This window comes from Tenrec ecaudatus, chromosome X, assembly GCF_050624435.1.
Source record: "Tenrec ecaudatus isolate mTenEca1 chromosome X, mTenEca1.hap1, whole genome shotgun sequence".
Taxonomy (NCBI): domain Eukaryota; kingdom Metazoa; phylum Chordata; class Mammalia; order Afrosoricida; family Tenrecidae; genus Tenrec; species Tenrec ecaudatus.
The window spans coordinates 32,507,267-32,534,613 of record NC_134548.1 but is presented as its reverse complement, the minus strand read 5'-3'; the positions used below and the strand labels follow the sequence as shown (position 1 = coordinate 32,534,613).

At 35.7% G+C, this 27,347-nt stretch overlaps 1 protein-coding gene across 1 annotated transcript in view; it reads left to right on the top strand.

Moving 5' to 3' along the window:
- Nucleotides 1-9,776, top strand: part of LOC142433259 (dystrophin-like) — an 83,073-nt gene extending 73,297 nt beyond the window's left edge. The window contains exons 10-14 of the mRNA XM_075538340.1: nucleotides 2,066-2,188; nucleotides 4,496-4,633; nucleotides 7,628-7,780; nucleotides 8,651-8,833; nucleotides 9,753-9,776. Of these exons, the coding sequence (XP_075394455.1) occupies nucleotides 2,066-2,188; nucleotides 4,496-4,633; nucleotides 7,628-7,780; nucleotides 8,651-8,833; nucleotides 9,753-9,776 (621 nt within the window). The remainder of the gene's footprint in view (nucleotides 1-2,065; nucleotides 2,189-4,495; nucleotides 4,634-7,627; nucleotides 7,781-8,650; nucleotides 8,834-9,752) is intronic.
- The last annotated feature ends 17,571 nt before the right edge of the window (nucleotides 9,777-27,347 follow it).

Genomic DNA, 27,347 nt, shown 5'->3' with positions numbered 1-27,347 from the left:
ATAGACAAGTTGAACATCAAACAGAAAACTAGCTGACTATGAAGAGTCGAGATTGGAATTCAAGAATAAGGTTACCATTAATGATGGTGGTTTGGGAGAGATTATAGATTCTTATTACAGTTAAGTTTATGGAGGGAAATATAATTTATATAGAAGGAGTATTGATAGAGTGGTTCAGATGTCCACATTTTGAGACTATGAAATTATTTTATTTTACTATATGATGAGAGCATCATCTCAAGAGGGATTGGGGATAGGAGGAAAGTGGGCAAACTTGGCTACAAATAGACATAATTTTGACATGAAAGTATTCATTATAAGTATTTGAAATATAATTTTACTTTCATCATATGTTTACATAATCACGTAGAAAAGTGTTATTGTGCTTATTGAATGATTTTTAAATCAACAATTATGCAGATTCCGATTTGTAATAACCATAGAGGCCAGACTAGAACTGCCCCATCAGGCTACCAAGGCTGGAATTCTTTTCAGAAGCACTGGCCTCACCTTTGCCCATGGAGCATCTGGTGGGATGGAACTACAGCCAAACCTATAACTCATTGTGGTGCCAAGACTGCATTATTAAATGTTAGAATATTTATAATGACATTTTAGGAATAATATAAAACTCATAAGTTGTAAGATTTTGAAAGATGCTCACTTCTATACTTTTATAATTCTTGGAATAAGATGTGCATTCAAATTGTATAAATATATTCCAGAGATCAAAACATTATTTTAGCTTATTTACATTACCATTAGCCTGTACTGTTTCGATAACCTATTCTAATATTTTAAAGTAAATATATTTCAAAGTATGGATAATAGGCTTTACAAAATAGTACTGAGAACAAAACCCTTTAAAACAAAACAAAAACTGAAATCCTTTCTGTGGTGGGTAGGACTTCCTATAAGATTGATCTTGTTCCCATAATCTTGAGATTTATGCCCAGGTGCATACCATGGAGTCCTTCACTTCCTCACCAGTGCTGGACTACCTGTAGTACTTACCCCTAGTGGCTTAGGGGCTAAGGTCTTAAGTAATACTCAAATTACAGTTGCAAATGTGATGGGGATTGGGTGGGAAAGAAACTTGATCAATGCAATCATCTTGGCCTAAGACCTTTGGAATTAGGCAACCATTCTTCTCTGTAAGAAAACCAGACTTCTTGTATGTCATATATGAGTTCTTGGAAACTTTCAGGTACAAACCATTTTCAATTGTTTCCATGTAAATAAATTGAATACAGGTTAAAACTAATAACTTAGATGAAGCTTAAAATATTTCCTGCACTATATGATCTTTTATAATTAAATTATGCTCCTCTCTTGAGTAGATATGATTCTCAATCATTACTTTTCAAGAGGCTTGTTTCAAAAAGCAAGGGGCTGAAAAGCATTTTTAGTCTATGGTAATTCTACATTTCCTATTAAAGTGTTGTGAGGTTTCTAAGATTGGAAAATATTTATGAATTTTGGGGTATACTGTTTTGAAGACACATCTACCATCAAAGAAAACATTCCTAAGGCATTCTAATGACATTGTTTGCCTGAAGAGAGTTTGCCTGTCAATTTTCTCATGCTAAAACTGCTATTTAAAATAGCTAAGCAGATATCCACGTAGTTTTGTCAATGGGTAAAGTGACAGAGGTGCATTTCTACCTAAGGTGACTGTCATTTGATGAATGAGGCAATTTCTGATAAGACAGAATTACTCAAATGGCAATTCTATCAGAATATTTTAAATAGGATCAATTTCAACTTTACAATATTAAATATTCTTCCAGTGAAATCAATGGAAATTGACTTTGGTTGAGGCTGTAGAATGATGAATTGCATTACCCTGCATGTATGTTCAGCTCTGATGATGTTAAATGTTTGCCCTTATTTGCATCTTCAGGTACTTTCCCAGTTGTATTTTAAAACTTTCCTAAAATATAATATGAAAACCTAATGCATGTCATTAGTTTAGCAACAGGAGGTTGAACAAATGTATTTCTTGTGGTTTATGTTTCTAATAAAAAGTAATTTTGATTTAAATTAGCACTATCTTTTTTTTTAGGCCTCCATTCCTTTGAAGGAATTGGAGCAGTTTAACTCAGATATTCAAAAATTGCTTGAACCACTGGAGGCTGAAATTCAGCAGGGGGTGAATCTGAAAGAGGAAGACTTCAATAAAGATATGGTAAATTGGTTGTGATAAAAGTGTGAATGAGCTAGGAGTGAAAATGAATACATATTTGGAAAGAAATTAGACAGCCCAAGTCTCCAACTGAATTCTGAGAACACACCTTGCACATTCTAGTAATTTTTACAAAGACAAAATAATCTTGTGAGCCTTTGGTGATCAATGCATGGCGAAGTAGGTGGATTCTAATAAACAGCTCAGCAATGTGGGTTTGACCCATGCTATTCTCAAATTCAGAGGACAAAGTATAATGGAGAAAAAGCATCCAATTAAAAAAAAAGCCAAGAAGCTTAGTAAGAAAGCCCAAATGTCATACGTGGCTGACATTATTTTTATTATTTTTAATTTTGGTCAATTCGCTGGTGGTAGCATAAGATTTATTTCTGAAAATGGGAGTTACCCATCATATACAGAACATGTATTAAAATTTACTGTAAGTCTGTTTTATCTGAAAGTTGAATCAATAATACCATATATGTCTAATCGATATATAAGATTTTTCATGCACGTGAAGAAATATGAGCCTTTGGGCTACTCAAAACTGCAGTACATCCTCCATCAATCCTAATTCATTTGGCAATGTCTCAGATGTTTGTCTCTGGCTCGAACCTTTCTGTATCCTGGCCCTTTTCACCTTCTCCCACCAGCTGCTTTTCCTCCCTTCACAGCCATCACCTCTTTGGCGTTCTTCACCTTGACAGGTTTCTTTCTAGGGACATGTCAGCCAGGGCTTGACTCTGCCATAAAAGCATGCCAGAGAGCCCTGCCACAGTGCTCGAACACCTCAGAAGATGATCTATAGATTAGAGAGAATAAGCAGGGAAGGAATAGGAGAGTGGTTTCTATCAACCCTAACGCCCCCTGGGCCCTTCAGGCTTCCTGGCACTCCCCCAAACAATATGTACATTCCACAAGGATTGGTGGTCTTGCCACCTCAGCTCTTGAAAAGAAAGCAAAGAAGATGCTTTCTAAGATGCTGAGTTACAACTATTTCTACTCCATGTCCAAGAAGAAATCCGAGGGCTGCTTCACGCTTATGCTAATCACCAATGCTGACTTGGGCACATACCTGGGGTGAAACGAGAAATGAGGTGGATTGTTGTCGTGTGTTTTTTCTCCCTCAGCCTTAGAAAATGCTGTAGAGATCAGACAGGCACAGTAATATCCTTCACAGTCTAGAAATATCTAATAAATCTAAGTTACATTGTGGTATACATTTCATTAGACCATCAACAAATAGATAGCACATCCATCTCCTTTAAATAAACGAATTCATCAGCTGTGTGTAAAGTGAAGCAGATGTTATATACTTGAATATGTAGCATCCAATATCACAAAGAATTATACACATGGCACATAATTTTTTTAACGTGTCTCTTATTTATCTTTCTTCTTAGTTGACCAGGGAGCCCTGGATACCATTCCAAAGTGAATTGCCCTGGCTGAAAGCTTTTCTCTGCTGATTAAAAGAAAGATAGGAAATAAGAATTGGAAAATCATGTGGCCACATATGCTCCCTTATTTTACCACCACTTACTCAAATGAATGTATTTTAAAATAAATCATATAAAATTTGTTTGGACAATCAAAAGGAGCAACGAGTACATTGAATTTTCTAGCCATTTTTCTAATCGTTATAATGCTTATTTGAGCTTTTCAAAAATAAAATGCAGGTACAGCATTTTTAGAGGCAAATCGTAAAATTTGTCAGCAATCCAATACATCATTATTTACTAAAACCCTGACATGTACCCTGAATTGGAACATGGAGTTTTAAAGCCTATATGCCAAGGGTTATAGAAGCGAAATTGGTTTACATTTAAACAAAATAGTTTCATTTAGAAATATTTCAAATTCTCGACAGCAAAATTCATTTACAAATTTGCATTCTTGTATGACTTTATCATGATAAACGACAAGTTGCATTTTCTTCTTCAAAATTTTGACAATTATAATAAAAACAAAGTCAACAAGAAGGTTTTTCATAGCAAGCCCTGATTTTTTGGAAATACGGACATATTTTATGCCTTCATCATCTACCTATATAGGCACCTAAAATATTGTTACTTTGGTCTAAGTGGGAGGAAGCTTCATTCCTTTACAATTTTTACAATTTAAAGTAGAGCATATATATAATGACAAAGCAATGAGCATGCATCTTATAGAGAGTCCCAGGAAGTTTAAAATTGAGGGTGGATTTTTTTCTCGGTGTGTGCTTCAATAAAAATGTTTTATTATCTCTGCTAACGATGTACAGGCTTTTTAAAAACCCAAATGAAGACTGTACTTGTTGTTTTTAATCAGAGTGAAGACAATGAGGGTACAGTAAAAGAATTGTTGCAAAGAGGAGACAACTTACAACAAAGAATCACAGATGAGAGAAAGCGAGAGGAAGTAAAGATAAAACAGCAGCTGTTAAAGACAAAACATAATGCTCTCAAGGTATTAGACCTAAAATTATAATATACCTTGCCTGTGGGTTTTTTTAAATATGTAGGGTAAAATATATTGTGCATAAATAAAATCTGCTTAAGAATCTTACTCACCCATAAGCTACTTTTTTCCTGCTTTTAATCTGTGTACTTGTTTTGTTAAGCATTTTTAAAGGTGTATGCATTTGAAAGATGCCTTGCTTAAAAATTAGGGTTTTAAAAACTTGTGCTTCAGTAAGTTCTGGGTGTGTAGTTATTAGATAGATGTTGAAAACATCCTTCATGACACTGGTACAGTTACAGTTTTGAATACACTTGCACATTAGATTTATACGCGAATTTTGTATTTGTGTTGAAATATCTGCTTAACTTCCAAAATAGCCAATCAATGGTGTTTTCTTTCTTCTGGGTATCCTGATTTTATTTTAGTGTACGTCCAATTTTTTTTACCCCATAAAACAAAACTCCCTATCTGCCACTGTAAATATGTTTGCTTCGCTCACATATTGTCATTGAGTCAATTATTTCAACTCTTAATAACTCTGTAGGATGCATGAGCTCATAAACCACTATGCCAGTAAGGGTCCTTTCCTGGATCCCTTAATGCATTTTAAATGAGACCGAATTCTACAAATTTTTGGAGGTTTTTGTGGTTTTTTAGGGTTTTTTGAGAAGTTTCTTAGGAGAACACTCTGCAACTACCTAAGCATTTAGATTGATATCCTCACAATAATCTCAATTCCTTTGAAGAGGAAATGTTGCTACTCATATTAAGTAGTAGTAGTGTATGAATTACCAGTACCTATATTCCCCATCTGTATTTACACACAAAGATCAGAACGGCATGTTAGATTGTCTATACTAATAATTAGGAAACCCATGAGATGAACTTGGACATGTGAAAAGTTTGGTGCAGTAGGAACCCACAACCCTTTTTGAATTTTAAGTCAGAAGGCATATGCCTTGGTGTATTCACTATTTACTTGTATGGCTAGTTTTTTATAATACTTCAAAATGCCCAGTGAGCTTTACAAATCACCTTTGTAGAAGTATGTAGGCACGTGGTTGGAGCTGCCAAGTAGGAGAATGAAATCTACTTGTTCTATGCAAATAAGAGGATAAAAGTTTTCTCCACATAGACAACCACATAAACACTGCTGAGAATGTAATTACACAGCATTGCGCCTGCAAGGAATCCACAAGGAGAGTCTAATTGGCCAGCAGGTGTCTGAAGGTAACTGCCGATAGATATAGTAAATAGAAGAAGCCACAAGGGAGTTTAGGGGCAAACCAGAATATACTCAGAACATTAGGAAGCTTCACAATTCACTGGCTTCTGACTTGGCCAACTTATAGAAGCATCCACATGAGTCTTATGTTGCTGAGTGTCCTACCAAGCAGTGGTGCTTATCTGCCATATCTGCATATGGATTTATGTAATGTGCACACAGTATCGACATCATGCACATCACCTTGTGCTTGGGAAATAAATGTAAGTGCCTGATGTTTATGGCTACCGAGTGCTTTCTCTTGGCAAAGATGCGAGTTGTGTCCTGAATAAGGCATGGCTCAACTCTGGTTCACAGGGCTAGATGGCAATGCCTTTGAACAAGGCAGGGTTCCACCCAGCTCATCAGACCTTGATCTCTTCCACAGGAGGTCTAAAATGTAAAGTGCTGTCAATGTTGCAGTCCTACTTCCAAACAATGGAGAATGAAATCTAGATCATTCCGATATAGAAATTCTAATTGCAATCATTGTAAAAGGTCAACGCCAAATCCTTCTACACCACCAGCCAAGGTCAGCGACCAGGGTACTATGACAAGTAGCCCCAAAGAAGTCCCTAGAAACTACTGCCAAGATCCAAACTTTCCCCGGCAGGGAACATTCTGCCTGCTCTTTCACAGTTATTTCATTTTGTTAAGTTCCACCTGCACATATGACCCTAAGTTCTGAATAAAAACTGCAGGAAGAACTTTTATGTTTTCTTGAGTTATCATAAAATGGCATTTCAATGAATTCTGCTAATGTAGAAAGATATTGGACTCCTCATTAAGGACGAAGGTGACTGAATGTTTCCCCTTTCAATAATGTATTAGCTCTTCAGGAAGATTGGAAACCACTTATATTCTTCTGTTTTAAAATTGGTTAATAGTTTGGCATTTCAAACATGAATTTGGTTTGTTGAAAAAAAGTTGACTGACCAAGCCTTCAAATAAAAAAGCATTTTTTCTAACATTTAAGTGATCATTGTCTTGTACCCTCACAGACATTGTTCACACTTTTACACCTGTACCTTACAATCACTTATAAGATGACTGACTTTATCTAATCACACAATGATAATGTACTTTGACATGGAATTGTGACACCACAAATGTATGCTATATGTACATAGAGATTGTTTTGTGAAGAATCCAGTAAACAAGGTGATCATTTTAGAATTTTAATGGATTTTACAAGTCAAATACAAACTGTTTATGTTTGTAGAGTATCCAGTAAATTCATTTGTATTTACACACTAAAGTGTCTCATAACTGGCTAGTGGGTTCAATGCAAGTCAGTGAGCTAAGAAAATATTTCAAAATAAGTTTGAAGATACCAAGAGAAAAATACTCTGAAATTCATGTACAGCAGCATTTCCCAAAGAGGGCTATACCATCACCAGAGGGCTCTAGAATATTTCAGGCATGATGCAAAAGAAGAGACTTAAACTTTTATCCTGGATTATGGGTTATACTAGAAAATTTTTAATTGCTGGGGAGCGCTGGGTAATTATTTTTCTGGAAAGGGGTGGTCAGCCAAACAAATTTGGGAATCTATGATGTACATGAATCCTTTCACATAATACATAATTAAATCATGTCTAGGATTTTAAATGTGCATCTAACCAAATCTGTACAAGATGTTGGACTCAAATGATGTTGAAATAACTACAAACAGAAGTATGCTATATCTATCTATCTATCTATTGATGTTTCAATAATATCTGCACCATGAACAGGATTTGAGATCTCAAAGAAGAAAAAAGGCTCTAGAAATTTCTCACCAGTGGTATCAGTACAAGAGGCAGGCGGATGATCTTCTGAAATGCTTGGATGACATTGAGAAAAAATTAGCCAGTCTACCTGATCCCAAAGATGAAAGGAAACTCAAGGTAATGTTGTTTTAGAATGTCAATACTAGATTATAAGGTTACTGTCTAATATCTTTAACACAGTCTGTTCAGATCATATTTGAGTGTTGATATTTTTGTTTTTTCTATTAACATTCTGTTTGACTTGATGTGTTTCCTTGTATTGTGCTGTGTTTTAATAAATGTATTGTATCAAATGTTATTCAAGGGACATATGATCAATGAATAAAATATTTTACTTTTCAGTGTGTAAAATGAATTAAGAAATGTTGTGTGTTTTCTGGTGAAATTGTAATTGACTTTGTGTATCTTTGTTCCAGATGAACAAATGACTTATCGGTCTATGGACGACTTCTCTCTCATGTTAGCACATTCATTTCATCAAAACATCTTCATATATCAGTGTCAAATTCCAATAGATTTATTTGCATATTGTCTGAAGATGTGTTTTCTTCTATTGTTGTTTTACACTTTTCTTTTGCTTCATTCTTTGTTTCATAAACGTAGACATTAAAAAGGAAGTAAATCCCTTATTTATGTACCTTTTAAATTTTAACCCACATGAGTGATCCCCAATAAACAATGAGTAATAATTGCCACTGTCAACTCCCTCAAAAAACATGAATGAGTTTTAGCAGAAAAGAAAGAGCAGATCCATTGAAATATTTTCTTGATGAGAATATCCACAATTGAGAGTCCAAAGGATAACTCAGATAGTATTTGGATCATTGGGTGAGGATAACCGTAACACCTCCCATAGCTATACATTTCAAAGGACGATGATAAAGTGACCACAGCCTATGACAGATCGGAGAGAAGTATTTGCTACTTACAGGTTGGTTGATGTGGTTACCTAACTGCCCTGGGCCCTGTATTGGTTTTGCTCAATAGGAAATTGATCGTGAATTGCAGAAGAAGAAAGAGGAGCTGAATGCAGTGCGTAGGCAAGCTGAGGGCTTGTCTAAGGATGGGGCCGCAGTGGCAGTGGAGCCAACCCAGATCCAGCTCAGCAAGCGCTGGTGGGAAATTGAGAGCAAATTTGCTCAGTTTCGAAGACTCAACTTTGCACAAATTGTGAGTTGTTACTGGCAAACCCAAATATGTTTGCAACTCCTACTCTCTTAACAGAGGCCTACTAACCAAAAGTGGGAAAAAATCTGGGTGGGATTTAAGACATCTCATGCCCATTCTTAAAGTGGGTGGTATCCCTAACTTTGGGTTTCTATAACACTAGTTCTTCACTTTGCACATTAAAACTATAAGAGTTTAGCAACTAATAGGAACTAGTCCCATTCTTTAAAAATAAAAGGAGCAGCTCTAATTTTTTTGCCACATCATTTTTTCATAACATTGACAACATGAGTTTGTCAACTTACCATACATTTACTTTATTTCAGTGTCTAATTCAAACTATTTCTTTCTCTCTTGAGATCATCCCATGCTGATTTTACTTTTATAATGTATGAAACATGGTAAATAATACATACTTTTGAAACTTCTAGCATTAACTGGCATAGGACCTTATGTAAGGATGTGAATAATAATACATTAGACCTCATGCCTTCGTTAGCTACTTACAAGGTTGAAATGCTTATTAGAAGAACTGAATTCCAACTAAGATGGCTACTGATTGACAACAGGTATAGCAATGCCTATCAAGATCATTTTCTGATATATTACAGAGGGAGAGCAGCTGATTTTCAGTCAAACAACTGAGTAGAAGTTTTCTGATTTTCACTTTAAATTTCAGTTCAAAATTACAGAATCTCTCATGTAAGTTCACTATGCATTATGATTTCCAAACCCTAGTTGTGTTCTGACATATGCTCATTGGTTTCAACTTAAAGATATCTTAAAGTGGAGAGGAATGGTTATTACTGTACATTTTTGCAAAGAAAGCACAAAATTATTGTACAGTTATGAAAAGAAAATACAAAACCATGAAATTTGAGTGTGAAAAATACGGCTTTATGTTTATGTTTTGTCAAATCAGATGAAACCAGCAGATATTCCATGATCTTGGACCCACACAAATGGTGGAATCGACTACTAACTTTTAATAATTTCTTCTTTGATATTGTCTAAGGGATATTTTAAATGATTGTTGACCAATGAAGCAAACATTACTGTATAAATAGATACATGCATTTAGCTAAAAAATCGTATTAACCAATAAAATAGACTGCATGTTATTATGACTTCTTTTTCAGCATTAGAAATACGCACTCAAGAAATGCACTGTTTGCTATGAAATCCAGTATGATGATGTTTACGTACAGTAATGTTCTCAGTAATTATGAGAAGCAAAAGAAGTGTTGGGACTGTTTTCATTCTGAAGTCCAATTCCAGAGGAATGTGCATCTCAGCTTATCCTTCATATTAGGTTCTCTGCACATAATATGTCATATATCACTCAGGGTGCTACCAACAGAAAACCCGTGTGTACTGATGCAAGATGAAAGGTTTTAAAAACTATTAAGGGAATTCGCATAATTATGTTTTGCTTGGATTAAATAGAGCATTCAGGAAAACTCACTTGCATTATCTATTGACTAACTTATTTAGTCATTCCAGTTCCCTCCATATAGGACATAACTTATATGCAGGCTTGAAATTTTTAAATCCTAGGCAAATTTTGTGATTGTTTACAGATAAGTACCTACAGAATGAAAAATATCCATAAACTACTCAATTCAATGTCATAATATTCTTATACAGAGTATCACTTAACAAATATGAGAGGCCTTCAAAAAGTTTGTGGAAAAATGAAATGAAATGAAAATGGGATTCTTCCATGAACTTGTAGAGCCCCCGTTGCTTTACAGACCATGCTTGTGACTGATGGCATAAAGGAAAGAGAGAAGAACCAGTACAAAATTTTAAAATATGACTTAAAAAGTAGAATGATATTTTTGTCTTATAAGTATGTTTTCTTTATTTTTATATCTGAAATATCCCAAATGAGGAAGGTACCGTAGGGTAATATTTAAAACTTTAATTCTTGAGTACAGAGAGAAACAATTACAACATAATTGATTTCATATATTAATTACCTTTGACATGGACCCTACTTAAAACTAAAGAGCAAGAGAGTGTATATGGTGAGAGAGATATGGATAATATGTAGATAGATCCCAGATGCATTGGTGTATACCATTGGTCATCAGTATATGTTAAAATCTGATGTGCCCATGAACACTTGTTAAAATGATCAGTACAGATCATTCTACCATATCATCATATGAAATAGTCACAATGATCTCATGAACCAAACATTATATTTGGAATAATCCTATACTGACCCAGAAGATGCTCACTCATGCAGCCATAGCTTCACAATCCCTCACTCCATGCCCCATCCCTGCATGTCCCTCTTTTCACTTTCTCTCATCTTTGGGTCTCAGGTTTCTTTTTCCCTCCTTTCCAGATAGACACCTAGACGTACTGTTCGTCATCTCCTATCTTAACAATAACAACTCAAGGTAGTATGTAATGTTCGAAAATGATTACAAATGGAGAGCTAGGTTTGAACATCTTTATTTCCAGGATCAAGAGTCAGATAGTGAGTAAGCAGAACTAATGCATGCTCGTGGGATCATGTCCATGCAAGAACAGCGTATGGCAATAGTCAACCTCTGAGGAAGCCTGGCCACAAAGCAGTGTATAATGTGTACTGTAGCTGAACACAGAGTGAACGGACTCTGTGAAGCCAGGGCTTTAGACAGGTCTGGGTAGAATAATTAAGGGACAGTAGACGGTGAGAAGCCAGATGAAACATTCTCCATGTTCTTCATGATGGGAAAACGCCAGCCCTAATTCGGAATATGAAGTATTCTCAGTGTTTCTCCGTTGACTTAGAAGCTACAGTGACCAGTGAAGATGGGGCAGTGGCTCTAAGCCGCACAAGATGAACTTTTCTGACCCAAAACAGCATGTGATCTAGAAAAATTGATGGGATGAACAGCTTCAACTGCGAATCTGCTAGTTGTACAATTTTGGAAAACCTCTGTCAGTCTTATTTTCCTCATCTGTACACTGGAGGTCATTGTGTTTGTGAGAATGATATATGTTTACATTTGTAAAACACTAAACATCTCCTGTGTTATAGGGATTCCATGAATTGAAATTTTCCTCTTTATCTTTGTATATAAATTGATACTGGAAAAGAGAGTAAGTTTTAAAAGAAAAAGAGAAAAGCAAAGCAAAAGCATTTACTATATTTACAAGCCAGGAAGAAAATTAGACTAAGTAAGTAGCATTGGCTTAAAAGAATATATTGAACCTCAAAAATTATAGAAAAATATCTTTTCTGAGATATAACATAAAAATTCATAGTCCTTGGGTATGTGTTAACTGTTGTTAGATGCCATCACGTAATTTTTGACTCCTAGTGACTCCCTGTATGATAGAATGTAACACGGCCTGGTCCTAAGCAATCCTCTCAATTATTGTTAGATTTGAATCCGTTCTTGCAACAACTCTGTCAAACCATCTCGATTCAATAATCCATTGAAATATCCACACAGAGGATAATCACAATTAAAGAGTTGATTATGGAAGCTAACTGAATCAGTAAACACTACAGGTCCAGCTAATGGTCCACAGCAACACTCACATCAGTCAACAGCCAGCTCTCATTCTGGTCCTTAACCCCTCCGTCATGTGGTCCATTGGCCTCTGCCCACATAGTTCCATAGTGTCCGTTGTTTGCCTTCTGCTCTGTCCCATAATCTCTGTGCTACACACTCTGGTTCCTCTGATCTCAACCTCTGCGCCTTCAGAAAGAGATATGGGAGGTGCCTTTCCAATGGTCCTGGCATTTACCTCTGCATTTCTGCTTCTAATCCTTATAATCTAGGGATGGTTATGAAATTTATAAATCCCCTCTATTAGTATTACACACACCCTATTTTCATAGTCCTTCCCAATCATTTGGTGGGAGTTAGAGACATGGATAGAAAAGCTATATAAAGAAATTTCACTCCACCACACAACCCTAACAAATGAAGCCAGAAAATTGCACCATACTAGGCATGCTACACCATGATCTGTGGATCCTATAAGAGAGAACTTTTATCAACAAAAGTTCTTAGAAGACAATAGGATAATATCTTCAACAATCTTGGCAAATTGTAAGATGGCCCTAACTTTCACTAAGGAATGGAGACAAAATATTGGCAGATAACCAAACACTAAGAATTTATTCCCTATGACTCTTGCTGAGAGAACTACCACATTATTTTTAAGAGAACTATCAAATTAAATACTCGCACAGAAAGCAAAATTAAGCAAAAAGCAATGAAAACCCAAAAATCCCATTGCCTTTCAATTAGTTCAGACATATAACGATCCTATAGGATAAAGGATATCTGGTACATAGGGTTTCCAAGACTGGAACCCTATGCAGAAGCCTCATCCTGGGAGCACCTCTTGAGTTTGAACCATTAATCTTGTGGCTAGCAGCCCAATGTCCATGAAAAAAAAGGAAAGGGTGAGCTTTATAAAGCAATGAAGCACATTTTTATTTTTTTAAGTTTTTAAATTAACAACGTGATATGTGAATGCTACAAAGGAAAACACATAAGAATTTATTTGATTGTCCCAAATAAAGAAGAATGAAACAACGATATCATATGTTGTAGATAGAGGTAATGAATATAAGGCTTACATCTAATGTGTTACATCGTAATCATCACCAATTATCCTGTCTCCAGAGAACCTAAACTGTAATAAACTTTTGGGCCCAACATGCATACATGATCAGTTCCAGAAAAGGTAGCCTAACCGTACAAGAAAATAACCTGTTAATGGAAGAAGGACAAGAAATATTTTCTCTCTTAATACAACTCCAATTGTTTAGGGTTTCAAATATCAAGTATAAAATTCTGATACAGAATATTTTATCTGCCATAACTTCTTAACTTGTCATGAATGACTAATAAACCAAAAGCAAACTCACTGCCATTGAGTAAATAACTCACTGCAACCCTATAAAACTGATTAGAACTGCCCCTGTGGGTTTCTCAGATTATACCTCTTTATAGGAGTAGAAAGCCTCATCTTTCTACCATGGAGCAGTTGGTAGTATCAAACTGCTGACCTTGCAGTTTGCAGCCCAACTTATAAATAGTATGCCACGAGGGATCTGAATGAATAACAGGCATATCAAATATAGCATAGCCAAGAATAGGAAGTGATTTCTTTCCCTATATAATTTGCTCCTAGCAATAGCTCCAGTTTTTACTATATTTCAGGTAGTTTAAAAAACACAGCAAAACTATCTAATAAAAAAGTAATCATCAGTTGTCATTCCTCATTCTCCTTGTATCACCCATATTATCTATTTTAAAATCCTCTTGGACTCTGAATTGCAAGTTACATCCTTAATTGGACCCCTCTTTATTATCTGAGTTTATGTACCTATAATCTTCTGCAGCAACATCTTTCACCTGGTCTACTTTCTAACACTTTTCTAACCTTAGCTTCTAGTTGTGGACAATCTGTATTGTATTCGCTCTTGTGAGGCCATAGGACTCTTTCTAAAACTACTATGGCTTATTATCCATAGATTAAGTCCCTGTTAGCCCTACCTTGAACTTGCTTCTGCCCATTGTTCCTATGATTGAGACCTCACCTTCCTTTTTATATTCTCTGCCATAGAATCCAAAATATACCTCATCTGTACTAAGCACACCAAGCACATTGGTGTCCCACGATAGATGCACATATAATTTCTTCTCGGAATTTTGTTCACCTACATTTGTACGTAAATGGAGATTTAAATTATATAACCTTCCATTTAGGAACATGAAACATAGTAGACATTTGATATATACTCTGAGGAAGCAATATATGCTAGGTTGGTTTTTATTATCATTTTATTATGAGCCCTTACAGATGTTGTAACAATTCATAATTCAATGAGATTGAGAATAATTACACAATTCCTGCCACCATCAGTTTCAAAACATGTTCTCTCTTCTTTAACTCCTTGATAACAGTTAGCTTTTGTCCCCTCCCTCCCCTGCCCTACCATCTAGGAGCCCTTATTGTTATGTTAATTATTATTATAATTATTATTATTCATATCTTACACCATGTAATGTATCTGTTCACCTCTAATTATGTTATTCATTCCCCTGAGTGGGCTTATGAAGTCATCATTGCCATCAGCTACCCACCCCCCATTCCAGTACCTGCAGGGAGTCATTACTCCTTTTACTGTTTCTGAATGGTTATCTATCTTGGCTTTCATGCATCAAACAATCTTAATTATACAAATACACATACTCATGTCTAACAAGATAAATGGGATAAAATAAGAACCATAATAGTGAGGGGAGGAAATAATAAAGAACTAGGGGATAGTTGTGTGTTTCATAAATGCTATACAATGCCCTGGATTTACCATCCCGTTTGTGTGGCCTTTTTCTGAGGGATGGTCCAATCATCTTACAGGTGGATTTGGCGTCTCCACTACCTTGATGTTTTCTGTGTTGCATAAATATTTTCATATATTTCATAACTATTAATGCAAGGTTAGATATAAATGACTCTTTTTCAGAAGACTCAATTTTATTATGGCTAATCTGAAAGTGAGGTATACTAATGAAGTACAGGGTTCCCAAAACAGAACTCACTCAGTTGCATAAGAGTGACTGTGAGAAGTGTTGCAGCTAATGTATTGCAAAGGGCAGCTTTGGCTACATCAGTATGAACTGGCATAAGACCTTTGGACAACATTAAAACACGTAGTTTCGACAACACACACACTGGATTTCAGCTGTTTTACAAATTGCTTTGATGGTTAGATGTACATAAAATACCACTCATATTGTGGCAGTCAAATGTGTCTTTAAGTAATTTTGTAAAATAAGACTGCTTTCATTGTATCAACATTCTTTTGCTAACTTTTAAACATTACTTGGCTTTGAACACCTTACTTTTGCTGTGAGCATTCACATCTAATTGATCGAAGCAATAAACCTGCTTAAGAAACTCTAATTTCTGATGCCATCATACAATAAGGAAAATTGACTTAAAATATTTGTCAATGTCCAAACACATTTGGACTCAGTGTTTCAAGTGAATTGTGGAAGTTATTCAAAAGGAAGCAATGGAACTTTGGGCCAGATGCCTCTGGGAAACATCGGGTTAAGCCAAGTTTTCTTATTCCAGAACTTGGAGGGGCTTTTGATATGTTAATGTGATTTTGCAGACTTTCACATCTGGACACTTGCAGTACAAAGGATTTTTTCTCCCAGAATGATAATGGGGCTATTTCTTGAGCAGTGGTGAAGAGCTAGTATATGCTTTTATTTGGGGAGATTTTCTTAAAATGTAACACAAATGTTTCAGAAATACCGATCACCGATCTACTACATTATGTAAAAATATTATCTTAAGCAGGATTTTATACTTCCATTTTGAATTTTTTACTTAGATTTTCTATTACTGCCTAATAATAAATAATAAGGGGAACGTTTTCTTTGCTCCACTTTCTCATGGATGTTTTTTGTTTACCATGAAATAACAACAATCACCAGCTGCCAATGCGAGATCCTGGGGGAATTTGGGAACATAAATAATTTTCTTATTTAGTGACAGAATGTTCTTTAGTAATCAGAGTTGTGAATATAAAAGTCTAATAATGGTTGCTAAGGGAAATGTTGAAATGCGACTTGGGAGGGAAGTTACTGTGTACAGATTTTCCTTGCTTTCCACTGCAATTTTATAATTAACCTATCACAAGGGCTAAGAAAGAAATGGAAGAAAGCAAGATTCTGTGTTTTTTTCTAGAATGTTGGGAACAATAGCTATTATTGACATTTTTATAGTAATTCTTTTCCCTGGACTCAAGTTGTTATTTCTATAATCAGTTTTGTACAGGCTTATTCAAGAACCATATATTCAGTCGGTATCAATTTCCAGGGCCAGAAATGTTCACATACAGAATGGATTTGCTAGGCCTTCAATAAAGATACATGAAAAATTTAAATATAATTTTGTACAAAGTTTTAACGTGTATTGTTCTTGCTGTTAGGTGTCAATTTGTCAATGTTGACTAATAGTAATTTGATATACAACAGTAGAAGTGCCCCCAAAGGTTTCTCTAAGGATAGGCGTTAGGAGTGCAGAGTTTCTTGAAATATACTGTTCAAAACGTGGCCGCCTTCAATTCTGACTCATAATGATTCTAGCTCAGAGACCCTTTGGGTTTCTGAGACCATAAATTTTTATGGGAGCAGATCGGCTCATCTTTGGGTTCAAACACTTGCTCTTTCAGTTAGCAGCCCACTGAGTAACCCTCCAAACAACCAGGGCTCCTTTTTTGTTCTTGTTGTTGCTCGATGTCATGCAGTCATGCCGACCGATAGCAACATCACGCACGCCAGCAAGAAACCCTGCCTGGTGAGGCACCAACCTCACAATTGTTCATTTCTGTGCTTGAGCCCCTTGCTGCAGCCATGGTGCCAATCCATCTCCTCGAGGGCCTTCCTCTTTGGTGCTGCCCCTACGCTTTAGCAAGCATGAACAGTATCCCTGACATCACCTGCAAGTAGAATTTTGCTGCAGGTCACCTAACAATGATTGCAGCACTGAAATGACAGGGATCTGCCAGAGAGGTTCAGGCTGAACTCGGGAGAGAACATTGAATAAGGGAAATCATTGTTGATCATTGGATACATCTTGAATGGCTCAAGATAAATAATAGTAGAGAACAAGAAAGATGTTTACTTGTTTTTCCTTGACTATGCCAAGACGTTTGAGTGCGTGGACCAAAACCAACGATGTGTAACCTTGAATGGGACTTTCAGAACCCTTTATTGCGCTCACATGAAATTTGTACATGAGTCGTGAGAGTTGTGCAATGAACTGCGTGGTTTTAGATCAGGAAAGGTGTGCGACAGGATTGCACCCTCTCACCATACTTGTTCAATCTGTATACAGAGCAAGTCTTCATACACGCAGGATTATATGAAGAAGAAGGAGGCATCAGAATTGGAGGAAGGCTTATTAACAACCTGCAATATACCTGTGGCACAACTTAACTTGCTGGCAGTGAGGAGGTCTTGAAGCACTTGCTGATGAAGCTCAAAGATTGCAACCCTTGGGATGGTTAACAACTCTATTATAAAGACCAGTGTTCCATTGGCTGACCCCAATACAAGAGAATTCCAAAAAGTCCATGGGAAAATATCATTACATTTTCTTCTTATGTAAAGCAGCCTCCTTTCCAAGATATCTGAAATCAAAATATCTTAGAGGGTATGGAATGAAGATTAAAGACCTTCTGGCTAGGATGAGGTTTTAAAGACCTTTTAGACCAAAATATGTGGACTTAGCCAATATAGCATACAGAGATGATAATGAAAACTTTGCCTAAATTTAAAATCTTCACTGTGTGTGGAACGAATTGATACTCATTCCCCGCTACACATGCATAAGCTCTACAATGTAGCATAAATACTATTTTTATGCCTGAGATTTTCCTCGGAGGGAAAAGAAAGAAACTTCTATAAAAATTAGAACTGAGTGACTCCATCTGAATTTTTTCACTAACTAGAAAGCTCTACAATTCTGAGAAACAAAATTAACAAAAATTGCCCATTCAATGAAATCTTTGGAGTTTTTTTTACAGAATCAGTATAAATCACTCTTTTGGGAGACAGCAGAAACACTTACACTAAATTATTACATCCCATATTAGGAAATATACACATAGTAGGTCTGGCTCTTAAAAGCTCATTGGAAGTCATCTAAGCTACAATATTTTTTCTCTTTTTCCCTGTAACAAAATAAGAATGAGAGAGTTGTAGACTCAAGAAAGAAAATTGTTGACAGGATTAATAGTCTACATTAATCATGGCTGCATCTACTGTGACAACAGACAAACTATATAGTGGCCAGCTATTGCGACAAACTATTCTGTCAGGACTACAGTAGATAGATATTGATAAAGTGGGGGAGTGGTAAATATTGAGCAGAATATCAAATTATTTTTCAAAGTTCCAGACTTATTGGATGGGTTGAAGCTAGAGGATTCTCTGAAACTATTGCCTAAAGATACTCTTTCAACCTTGACAGTTACTCTCCCCTGAATTCACCCTTTAACTAAATAACAGATTGGCACAGAATACTGAATATCTGCCATGAGTATAACCCTTCTTTCAAAATAATCAGCTCTTTGAGACCAAATGGTCAACAATTATTCTAAAGCAGAAGTGAGAATGTAGGGTACATGGAAACTAGTCAATTGATGGGAACAGAAAAAAATGTTGACAAATATTGAAAAATACAATCAATGTTATTGACTAATTTGTTCAGAAATTGTTAACAAGAACCGTATTTTCAGTGTAAACTTTATTGAAAAAACTATAAAATGCTATTTTAAAAATAATTCTTTATAATTTATATTTATCTAACAACCATAGGATAAGGAGCCCACAAACTTAATATAAAAGGTAAATATGTTGAAAACTAGAAGATAAAGGAATAAAAATAAACATTAAATTTATAAGACCACTATACAAATACATAGGTATATTTGAAAATGAGTTGAATAGAACTTATAGAAACAAAAACCTAATTTTTGTGTAAAAACTAAGTAAATACATTAAGTACTTTAGTAAACATCAACCCAACACCAAATTCATTGCCATTGAGTTGATGCTGACTCATAATGATCTTACAGGACAGGGTAGAACTTTCCCTGTGGGTTTTTGAGACGGCAAGTATTTGATGGAGTAGAAAGCCTCACCTTTCCCCCCAAGGAGCTGTCTGAGAATTTGAATAGCGAACCTTGCAGTTGGCAGCCTAATGTGTAACCACTAAGCCACCTGGGATCCAATAATTAAACTTACATGTAGAGGAAATTGAAACCCATATTGAGAAACTTCTCGGAAAGTAACATATAAAGGGAAAACGTGAAAATATGAAAGACAGCTAGTGTAAAAAATAAGAAGCTCTTTGACACTTAAAAAGGGAAAGGAGAGAGAGAACATGCAAGTGCCAAGGAGTAACGGAGAAAACAAAGTTTTTCAAATCAGAAGGAAGATGAATGCAAGATTCATTTGTTTCACAAGATGAACTAAAACAAAACACCAAAACCCTCTCCAATCTGAAGGAATACAACATTGCTACTTAAAAATTAAGCAATCAAACACCAGCCAGGGCACACACCTCTATCAGCAGGAGCGGCTTCTTTAATTGACACTACTGATGATGATAAAGAATATTTCCAAAAGACTACTGAATTACACTTGAAAATCTAGATTGGGCCAATATAATATAGATTCTACTCATTCCAGACAAACTGGTTGTTGTTGTTATTTATATTTTCAACTCTTCCAGTAGCTGTAAGACAAACTAAGAATATATTCTGCTTCTGTTGTGATGTACAAGTCTTTAATGGAAAACTTAAAAAAACAAACTCACTCGCATTAGGTAAATTCTAACTCATCGTGACCCTTTAGGACAGAGTAGAACTGCCCTTACGAGTTGCTGAGGCTCTAAATCTGTGCTAGAATCAGACTGCCGCATCATCCCATGGAGCACCAGTCAGTCCTAATTGCTGACCTTGCAGTTTGCAGCCCAACTAATGACTCACTATGTCACTACCTGTGCTTTGGGATAAAGTTAATAAGTCCTTTCTAACAATATCAACAGCAAGGACGAAACATCAAATCAAGTAAGTGAAGAAATTCCTAATTATTATTGCTGCTACCATTACAATGGGCAACATGCAAAAGTACCGGTTAGTAAAGGCTACAATCATATAGTCCCTGCTAAAATCCAGTCATTTAAGTTCTGATGGGTAGTTTCCTATGGGACTTACAAATCATGTCCAAATCTATTTAAGGGCCTTACTGCTGTCGAGTTGATTATGACTCATAGCAACCATCAAGGACAGTGTAGAGCTGCATACGTGGGTTTCTGAGTAGACACACTCATCTCTCTATTCCAAAGCAGTAGTGCTTTCTAGAGATTACCAGCTCAGTGTGTCACCAAACACGTGTTTACTAGAGTTCAAGGTATCCCCACATATAATGTTCCAAGATTATTAGTTTATTTATTGTTTTTGACGTTCATATTCATTTTATTTGTTTTTTTTCTTTTAAAAAATTATGGATTGTGATAAGAGTTGTATGAGCCCCTAATAAAATGTAAAAAAAGAAAAGGAAAAAAATGATTAGGGCAAAGAATGTACAGATGTGCTTTATACAATTGATGTATGTATATGTATGGATTGTGATCAGAGTTGTATGAGCCCCTAATAAAATGTTAAAAAAATTATTAGGGACTCATACAACTCTGATCACAATCCACACATACATCAATTGTGTAAAACACATCTGTACATTCTTTGCCCTCATCAATTTCAAAGCATTTTCTCTCCAAGTAAAACTGCAATTTGCATGAGGAAACAGCAGAATCAGAGTCCAAAAGACTGCAGAATATAAAATAAGTTGATTCAATATTTTTAAAGCAAAGGCAGTCATTTTCAAGGTGTGAATTTTCAATAAAAGGTACAATAAAAAAATATCCAGAAAATAAATAGATTTTCAATAACATAAAGTATAAGGGAAATTCTTAATCCAGTAGATCAAATAAGCATCAGATTAGAGTTAACTACAACAAAGAATTAGCAAATGGAAAGAGCAATACATTAGCTTAAGATGCATATTGAAAACCCACTCCCATCAGTTGATTGCCAGTCTTCATGAAACTATATAGAGATTGTGAGACTGTAAATCTGTACAGGAGTATAGATTTTCATCTTTTTTCCTGAGGAGCAGCTACTTGTTTTGAACTGCCAACCTTCCAGTTAGCAAAGAGCTCAATGCCTAACCCATAGTGACATCAACACCTCCCATCTCCCCACACTCCACCACATTTCAGGGCTCAGAAAATGCATATATAGAGGCCAAGAAAAGAAAATGTCAGAGAGGAAAAGAACTTTTGGACAGAGGAAGTCAGTCATGGGAAAGGATAGAGTGAACTGGGAAAGGGCACTATCTTAAGTAATTTCTAAGAGTGTCAACAATTGGCAAATGGCTAATTATTCAAATTGAGAAACCCATCAGATCTCAAACAAGGAAATTAAAAATACAATAGCACCATATACCACCATAGTCAATGTGATAAATTCCAAAATGAGGAAAATTTAATGCTGATAAATACAGTTGACAGATTGCCTACAAAGCAAGGGGAGGTAAATTGATACCTGGCTTATTAAAAGCAATGGGATGCATTGAAATAGGATCCTCAAAAATGAAAGAGGGGAAAGAAAAGCTACATCAAACCAGACGAAACCCATCACTGTCAAGTTAATTTAGACTCGGTGATCTGATAGGACAGATTAAAAATGCTCCTATGGGTTTCTGAGTTTGTAAATATATATGGGAGAGAGCAGAACGCTTCATCTTTCTCCCACAGACAATAGGTGTTTTGAACTGCTGACCATATGGGTTGCAGCCCAATTCAGAACCCACTACAACTTGATGACAGATATATAATCACAGACATACAAACAAGGAGATTTCTTGTAAAAATGGAATTGAAAGTTAAAAGGATTTTTTCCATAAATTTCTGGAAGCCCCAGGAGATAGAAATGATAGATAGCTAGCTAGATACATAGATAGCTAGATAGATATCTAGATACATACATACATACATACGTACATACGTACATACATACATAGATGATAGGTAATGTGTTAGTCCATTATTTTGTCAGCAAGAAGACGAAGCAGAGCGTGTGTGTCCTACCTCTAGGGAGGGAGGCAGGAGTTCCCAGAATCCTAAGGAGAAGGCTATGCCCACACAGAGGCATCCTTGGCTATGACCTGATTGACAGGCTAGACTCCACCCCTACACAAGTTGACAGAAAATGTAACTGCCACAGATAGATAAAAAGATAGTAGATAGATATACAGATAAGGAAATTACCTCAAATATTTCTATATAATAGTTAAAAATAATAAATTATAAATATGAGGCTAATGTGGAACAATATATTTACTGATTATATAATAATTAATTATAACATAGTTAATCTAAAACAAAAGTAATGGCCATCAAATCAACTCTGGTTATTCACAAATGCATACTTTGGCTGTAACTATTTTAGGTATTTAATTTCAGAAGTTGCTTATCTTGTGAATGAAAGTTGCAATATTAGATTACAGCTAAAATTCAAGTTGAATGGCAAAAATAGAACTAGGCATAAGGAAAAGATAATGTGTCCTTTCTTGTAGTAATATACAAGGGGGGGTTTCCAAAGATTTTTAGGAAAATGCCTTTGTTTTTATTTCCATTTTTCCCTCACAGACTTGTGGAAACCTCCTTGCATTGTGTGCAATCTTGCTATCAAATGTAATTTTAATACATTATTAAGGAAATATTTGATGGTAAATATAGTATTAATTATAATGTTTTCATAAATATTTGCTGCAAATACACAACTAAGTCTGGTAAATTATTTATATGTTTGGTTTTATTATATGATTTTATTGGTTGATTAGAAAATATAAGTCCTTCTTTAGGATCAGATGTCATCTGTTATAATACAAATTACTGTTCTCCTCGGAGTAGTAGAACCTTGAAAAATTGATCAACTTCATAAAAATTTTTGTAACAATGCATTTTCATTTTGGTGAAGGAAAATTTATCTTCATAAAAGACACATAAGTACGAACATAAATTATCATATTGTGTAAAAATGTATTCTCTTTATACCAGCTAAGGGTAAAAGACTAGATCTCTATAAAGTAAATCGTTAATCCTTAGAATACTCATACAAAACACAGATCACTAACCTCAGTTTTAAAAAGACAAACATTCATCAATCAACTTGTCACAAATTTAAGGCCACCACTTCTAGCACCAAGCTACAGTTTTAAATTGTTCCATCAACAAGTCCTCTATTTAATTGGAGATTTGATGGTACTCTGTGTTTTCCCCTTTATTCATTTTTAAAAACATCCCAATAATGTTGAAGATACAGTAAAATTAGTATTTCATATAGTTATGAGCATCTCTACAGAAACTCGTGTCTTATTTTGGGTACAGTGAATTTGCATTTCTTTCACTCAATTAATTGTTAGCTAGTACCTCCTATATGTCAGAGGACACAAAACATGAAATCGCACTGGTGAGTCCTTAGCAATCATATAAAAAACATGCTATTTAATAAATATAGCACCTGCAATGAAGAGACCAACAGGAGAAGGATAGACACAGCAGTTTGACCTCTGTTTGCAACACATGCGAGTTGCAATTTACTCATATGTAGACTTTCTTTTGAAATATGGAACACCAGCTGTACAGGAGCAGAGATGGTTTCTGCAGTGGACTAGGAAACATCCTTCTGAGCATGCCCGGAACAACTGATTACAAATAATTCAATCACTCACACCATCTGTGAATCATTCTGATTCTTCAATGATTACTTAAGACTCTTCATTGTATGGAACATATTCTGAGAACAAATGACTAAAATGAATCCAACTGCAAAGCTTTCCCCCTTTTGATTTTCACAAAACAAAAGGGATTGCAACATTTCCCCGTTTGTGAAGATATTTTATTTTGTCTGCCCTCCTTTATCAGGCTGTCACTTTTGAAATATAAAAATGTGCTTAAAATGTAGTTCTAGTTTTAAAAATACAAATGCACCTAGTCATGCATGCTTCATGAGGAGATGCGAATTTGTGTAAAAATATCCCATGACGTATGCCTTTTGCTCTGGCAAATCTTTGGTGTATATCTCAATACTAAATCAAGTATCAGAAAGCTAGCTAATAGAGAAGCAAAAACAATCTGGTTGATTGTATCCTCACATTGAGCACCAGAGATAATAATGATAAGCAAAGTTTATTTTTATATGGCTATTTCACCCCATGTAAGATACAGAAAAATGCTGTTCTCCGATCTGGTAGCAATGACTACATGGATTAAAAACGAATAAGGGCAATTTAAACCAAAAGACCCTTATCACAGAAATTATGTCTGTTCAGATTGATAACTCAAAGCTGATTTGCTGTCTAGAATGGATGAATGTTCAATGTCACGGAAAAGCTCTAGGAGGTCCACACTAATAAATTTCCATAACAATTAACTGAAATTTTAACTAATAATATATCATATGACCAAAATATGAATAAATGAATTACATTACACATAGAGTTATCCTTAATATTCAGGTTGTGCTTCTTGATATGCACAAAATTCATAATCTACAAAGTAAATAGTAACTAGATATTCACAAATTTCCAAAAATAATAAAGCCAATAAAATCACACTATATGAGATTAAGTCAAAAAGTATTTCCACAAAGTCACATTAGCTTTTATTTCATATAAAGGTGTGCATCTGGCTTTTTCTGAGCATATCCTCTGTCTAGGTGTGTACACTTCTGTGGGTAGTGTTTTCAACTCATTAACGATTGCCCCAAAGCATTCTACCCTCTTCAGCTGACACCTGGACAGTTTTTACATCCCGGAGTGACCCACTGTGCTCCTCTTCCACGATCAGCTCAGTAGGTTCGCTTGAGTAAGGTGTTCCCTTTGTATTCTTGAAGGACTCCATTTATTGCTTTCAGAGAATGAGCTGGAGCTCATTTCTGGCAGATTCCTGCCAATGTGCTGCTGTATTGAAAATATTGTTGATTATTTTCCCATATTGACTTTACTAATATCTCCTCATGGCCACAAAGCACTGCTCTTCTTAAAACGACAAAACTTCTTCTTTAGGAGTTTGTATTGGACTTTCCCTTCATGTGAAACTCCCGGGACCTCTTTATCTGCTAGTCTTCTGTCATCTTTCAGGATGCAGACAGGAAACTCAGATAGTCTGCCTTGAACCTCCTCTCTGATGTTGTTTCCTGCATTCCCTCTAGCTTCCCAGCATGCTAAAGTTTACTTTCCTCATAGCACTGAACAATATCGGAAATTATCATTTTCATTTCTTTATGTGCTTATAAAGTCCCTCTCTCTCCTTTACACTTTTGTAATAGTAACTCTTATTTTCTCAGGACACAGTAGCTGGCCTTGTTGCTGTTGGTATGTGCAGTGGGAGTTGATTCCCACGGAGAGCAACTCAATGTACGACAGAATTAAACATGGGCCAGCCCTGCACCGTCCACACAATCCTCATTATATTTGAACCCAACGCTGCAGCCCCTTTGCCAATCCATCTCTGTGACCTAGTTTATCCAGCTTCTTTTCACAGAGATCATTGTCGCCTGATAACATAAACAGAGGAGCCCTGGTGGTTTACACATGTTGGGCTGCGATCAACATGGTCTGCAGTTTGAAAGGATAAGCAGCTCCTTAGGAGAGCAAGTGGGCTTTCTATTCCTAGAAACAATTACAGTCTCAGAAACCCACTGGGGGTCCCTATGAGTCAGTATCGACTCTGGCAGTGAGTTTGAGTGTGGTTTGGATAAGATACTCAAAGCAAGTGAGACAAATCTCGCCCTCCTCGTCTCAGCAGTATTCTGGCTGGGCTTCTGAAACAGGGATGTTTGTTCTTCTGGTTGTCCACAGTACAACTTTCAATATTCTTGGTCCTCACCATGATTCAAATGCATCGTTTCTACTTTGGTCATACTTATTCATCACCCTACTTTTATGCACATATAAGGTGACATAAGCTATCTTAACTTGGGTCAGGAGCACTTTAGTCCTCAAAGTGACAGCTTTGCTCCTCCTCATTTTAAATAAGTCTTGCAAATAGATTTTCATTCTGCAATATGGCATTCGATGTCTTAACTGCTGCTTCCATGAGAATTGATTGTGAATTGGAGCAAGAAGAAATCCTTGATAAACTTCAATCTCATGATATTTTCTATTGATCTAGTTGTGATCCATACTGAAAACTTAATTCCGTGATCTTAATCAGCAAGTGCTTCATGTCAACTATCCCTTAGCAAGCAAGATTCTGCCTTCTGCATATCACAGGTTACTAAAACATACTCTAAACCTGATGCCACGTTCTTCCTCATATAGTCCAGCTTCTCATAATATTTGGTCAGCATACAGATTGAATAAGCATAGTGAAAGGATACAATCCTTGCGTACTTTCTTCAAGATTTGAAAACATATATTACTCTTCTATTCTGTATGTAAAACTGCCTCTCATTCCATGTACAGTTTCCTTTAAGAACACAATGGAGTGTTTTGGAATACATTCTTCTCAAAATCATCAATAATGTTTATGATCCACAAGGTCAACTACCTTTGCATAATCAAGAAATCACAGTGAGCATCATTCTTGTATTTTTTGCTGTCAGTCAAGTTCATTTGGTGTTAGCGATGATGTTCTTCTTTCCACAGCCGCTTCTAAATCTAGCTCGCAGTTCTTGCTGATCCTTGTCAATGTACTGCTCACACCGTTGTTGATGGTTTTCAGAAATTTTTACTTGCATGTAAATGATATTGCATAGATGTAAATGATTAATTGACATCATTATTAGTTTTGTATTGATGTAATAATTTATACTGTTACTGTTACTAATGTGTTAATGTGGTGATAGTGTAAATGATATTGTATTAACGATATTGTTCAACCAGTACCAGATTATATT